At 41.5% G+C, this 4,477-nt stretch overlaps 1 protein-coding gene across 1 annotated transcript in view; it reads right to left on the bottom strand. All coding sequences in view use genetic code 11, as the record gives it.

The window, feature by feature from the left end:
• EGR_07083 (hypothetical protein) overlaps positions 1–3,459 on the bottom strand; it is a gene marked incomplete at both ends in the record, with an annotated part of 4,977 nt that extends 1,518 nt beyond the window's left edge. The window contains 3 exons of the mRNA XM_024496332.1: positions 1,515–1,591; positions 1,635–1,687; positions 3,344–3,459. Coding sequence (XP_024349259.1) covers positions 1,515–1,591; positions 1,635–1,687; positions 3,344–3,459 — 246 coding nt within the window. The remainder of the gene's footprint in view (positions 1–1,514; positions 1,592–1,634; positions 1,688–3,343) is intronic.
• Between the last annotated feature and the right edge of the window lie 1,018 nt (positions 3,460–4,477).

Here is a 4,477-nt window from a genome sequence, read left to right on the forward strand (position 1 = left end):
ACTGCTTTACTTCACCTTTTCAAAAATGAACAGTTAAAAGGGGTGCAGAGAACGCCCGCCAAACCTGACCAACGGAGTCTCTTAATTTGCATAATGCAAGAAAGAACCATCTTCAAGGGGTGTGAACCATTGTTCCCAGTGTTTAATTTATGCCTGGAAAGCTTCGGCCCACAATGCGTTATCCCTGAGGCTGAACAAATCCAGGGCACTGATCTCGACTTAGTACCCAACGTGTACCAAATTCCCAAAGTCGTTAATGTCCATAGACGATTATGTTTACTACTTTAACGGAAAAATTTGTTTCCTGTGGGATCAGGCGTTTCACTGGCAAAATGCTAGCAGAAATGCCTGCCATGCTGCGGACTGGTGGCAGAACTATCACAATCGGGATCGGCGATAAAGGCGAGACGTGCGGCTATCATTAAAAGGCGGCAAAGCACTTCGTAACCACAGGTGAGCGAAAATGCATTGCCACAGCCTATTTCGAGCATGTGCTACCACTGTTACCAGTCCCTTGGATGAACGGGATCCAGGCTGGCCCACAAAATGTGTTAAAATCGGTAAACGGGACACACCTGCTACTTAGTATACTGCCAAAATAGTATGCTTTTTGAACCTATAGTGTGAAGTTACAGCCTTACATCCCTGAAGGCTCACTTCTTGTCAGCTGTATCTTGAAAGAAGTTACATCAAAAATTGGGTCTGGAACTCGTAAAGAACGTAGCACAAGCACCTCACATCGTGCGTAGAATGTGAGCAAAAGTTGGACAGTTTCTAGACCCCTCGATATGGATATCAGAACATTTTCATGTACGATTCAACCCCCATTTTACGGTCCTTGTTGTTTTATACAAAAAAGATTGCCCATTTAGTCGCTATTCGCCTTTCAAAAGCAGCACTTATCAGCATAATGGATACTTGGCAAGTTTTTTAAGTTGGTATTCAGCTTAAAAATAAACAGTCTACTAAACAAAGGAAATTGTGGGGCTATTCAGCTATTTATTTGGGTACAGATTTAACATTCTTTGTTGATACAAGTGGGTGAGCTAAGTCCATATTAGGCTGGACTCATCCTCAAGGTTTTTAGCCCAATTTTTGAACAAAAATGGCGGGATTTTTTTCTTTTCTCCCAAAAAAATCTACCAAATACAAAGTGAGGACTTGATTTCTTCCCCTCCCTGGTGTCTGTTTGCATTCTTCCCCAAAACCATCTGTTTGGCGCTAGTAAGACCCTTTTTGGAGGCAGAAAGAAAGACAATTAGAAGTAACGAATGGCCCCTGTGATATGTCCATTGTAAGCGTTTTCTTCCACTGTTTTAAGGCAGTCTTCTTAAAGTTGCAAAATTTTAATGCTTATTGCTACTTTAAAATTGGGCGGTGATGTTGTGAAGCTCGACTCACACTTGACGTCCTTCGAGACTGGAGGTGAATTAGACTGATGCAAATTTTATTCTCACAAAGTCGTGGCGCAAAGTTGTCAATTAATGCCTTGTACAGTTTAATCCATTTCTTACCGAGACATTGGATTCATTTAAGGAAAAATCACCTACAATACTCTTTCGAGCAGAAGAGATCTGTTTTTGCATGAGATCTTGAATTTAAGATAACCTATTTGATTTGAAGACGCCAATTACTATCTAACGGGGCTCGAAGACGACAATGTAAGTGTGGAAGTCGGAAAAATGTCCTATTTTGAGTTTTTTTATAGAAACTGGTAATCCTTTACATGTTCGCATCAGCCAGTCAAAAATGGAGGAGTCAAGACGTCTGCTTCAGGTTTCGAACTAATCATGAAAAGGCAAAAACACCAAAGACTGCTTTTGCAATAAAAAGCAAATAATTGCAGAGGACTTGTGCCAAAATTTCCTAAGTTGAATTTTTTTGTCTGTACAAATGTGCATCTTTTTCTAACCAGACAGAATGACGATGTCAGTCCTACCGATGATGATGGCTTTTGTCTCCTGCATCAAACAACCCATCCCTACTCGACACCATTTCTGTCTACCTATTCCTCTTTATTTCCCAACTTTCCACCGGACACGAACTGCTAATACCATAGTGAAGCGATACGCATCGCTTGGAGGAGGATTGCCACAAATGGAGAGATGAAAGTGATGAGAATGAGACTGTCCCTATTGCTTCTACCCTAAAGTGTACGTCAAGGCAGAACAAGCGGATCGAGGAGGTTGTGGTGGTGTGGTGATGAGGTGAGGTGAGATGGTGTGAAACTCGGTCAGTAAAGGGCTGTGCATTGTGAGCTATGCGGTAGAGGGTGGGAAGGGTTGTCTTCTGCTGTGCCCTCTAATCCTGTCGTATCTTACCTTGTCTAATCTAGTCATAGAAGATTAGCAATTTCCTCACCACTTTTTCAATCATTCCCGTTTCTGAAAATCTAGCACGACCAAGTTCATTAACATAAGAGGCGGAGAAGGAGGTAGAAGAATAGAACAAGGTTTTGCACACCTTCCGCTTTTATCATGTTGTGTCCATGTCGGAGCAACAATTGTTGTGAACACTCATGTCTGCAGTTCATTACACATGCACCCACACATATACACCACACTCGCACCACCACACTGCATACACTACACACAAAAATCAGACACTGTCTTCTGCAACAGAAGTGGTTCGTGTCTCAATCTCACAACGCATCCTTATAACGCACGTAAAAGAAGTACACAACAGCATTTTGACAGGTTTTCATACCCATTGTCATCTCTCACTACATGACATGTGACAAACAGGAGCTTAGCTTTCATACCCTGCCCCTTCCACCTAACGTGTGTGCAAACCAATCGCTTCATCACTCACTTTCAGCATTCACATCTCCATCCCTTCCTACCATTTACGATTGCGATATGTGGTTTGTCCGAGACTGCGTAGCTTGTCCTCGCTCTCGTGACCGAGGTTAGATGGGCTTAGTGAGGCATCTTTAGGCAGCTCACCACATGTATCGCATTTTTCAAACGACTTTTGAGCTATACCTTTTGTAACTGCTCCCCCTTTAAGTGCTTTACAGCTTTAAAAGTCTGCTTCCACAGTTTCTAAATCCTGCTAAAATCACCAAGCCGACAATCTGGACTCCCATCCATCTGGTTCAATCGGTATTTTAAAACATGACCGTTCGGGGTGTGGGGAAAATGTAGAAAGCACGATGAAGAGTACCAAATTGGCATTCTAGGACATGGTAGTGGCAATAAAGCGTTCTTATTTGTTACGACACTGCACACCAAAAACTCCACAGATTAATCTGGTCACCTGATAAATTTGCTTTTCGGGTAGGCAGGGGAGAGCTAGACGTCAATTTGGTGTCCAAGAGTGATACAAATGATAGAAGTCACACTTTTCTCTCATTTTGATTGTCACTTTCAACACATCTTCACAAAATATGTTAACAATTATTGTGATTTTGAGTGGTTTCATCATATAAAACTCTTTACCACATGGAGGAGGTCTCATTGACTCAGAGCTTTGAGTTGCCCTTTCTAAGGCCAACCGGAAATTGAAGATATAACTTTGACTTATTCAACAAGACGAGACTCCAAACTCTAACTTGCTTCATACACAGTTGTGATTTCTTAGACTTCGTAGGTTAGAATCCCTTTTTACCTAATTTAAATTCTCCAAACCTCCCGCATAAGTGTTTGAAAATTCGCTGCCTAGTAACGCCTCCTAAAGTATTCCAAACTTGTTTACCCTCCAAAAGGGTATTTTTTAAACGCAAACTATCAACAAGGATAAAATCGGTGAGAATTTCGGCTCAAGGAACCTCGTATGCACTTTTTAACAGCTTTGGTTCGACCAAGTAAAAGGGAAAAAGGTTTGCATGCTGTAAAGTATTCCTTTGCAGAACAATTATTAATATTTCATGATAAAATACAAAACGGTTGGATTTTAGTTTGATTTTAGAAATCTGTTGCCTTCTGGACAGCATAGTGAAAGATTTGCAAGGCCTCCTAGACGTGCATTTCCAAAATGCCCATCTTGCCAGTGCACATCTAGTCTGTAGACCTGGTCAAGAGGCTAGGGGAAGTCGGGTTATTTTTAAAAGAACCCAGTGCTAATAAAGCAGTGATTAATGGCGTTCTGACAAGGTATCGGTACAAATTTCCGACACTAAGTTACTTCGAACAGAGCGTTTGGGTGTTACACGGTAGCGCTGAAAACTACCTTCCAGTGTATACGTTAAAATCAACAGAAATAGCATTACATACATGATTAAAAAGGCCCTACCTTTTTGTCACTTTTAAGGTCTGAAAATCCCTCTTCTTGTTATCATAATCTGGGCGAGATATGCGAATGTGTCTGCGCTTCCATTTCTTCCGTCTTCTGGAAGAGATCATGAAATCCTTACCATCTGTAGGGAAGCATTTGGCGCAGAATGGGATGCAAACCAACTAACGCCAGAGAATAATTATTTTTAGGGTGCTTGTTCCCCTTTCTGTCAATAGCTTAATCAAACAGCATGAAGAGACCC

This window comes from Echinococcus granulosus, assembly GCF_000524195.1.
Source record: "Echinococcus granulosus chromosome Unknown EG_S00069, whole genome shotgun sequence".
NCBI classification, from domain to species: domain Eukaryota; kingdom Metazoa; phylum Platyhelminthes; class Cestoda; order Cyclophyllidea; family Taeniidae; genus Echinococcus; species Echinococcus granulosus.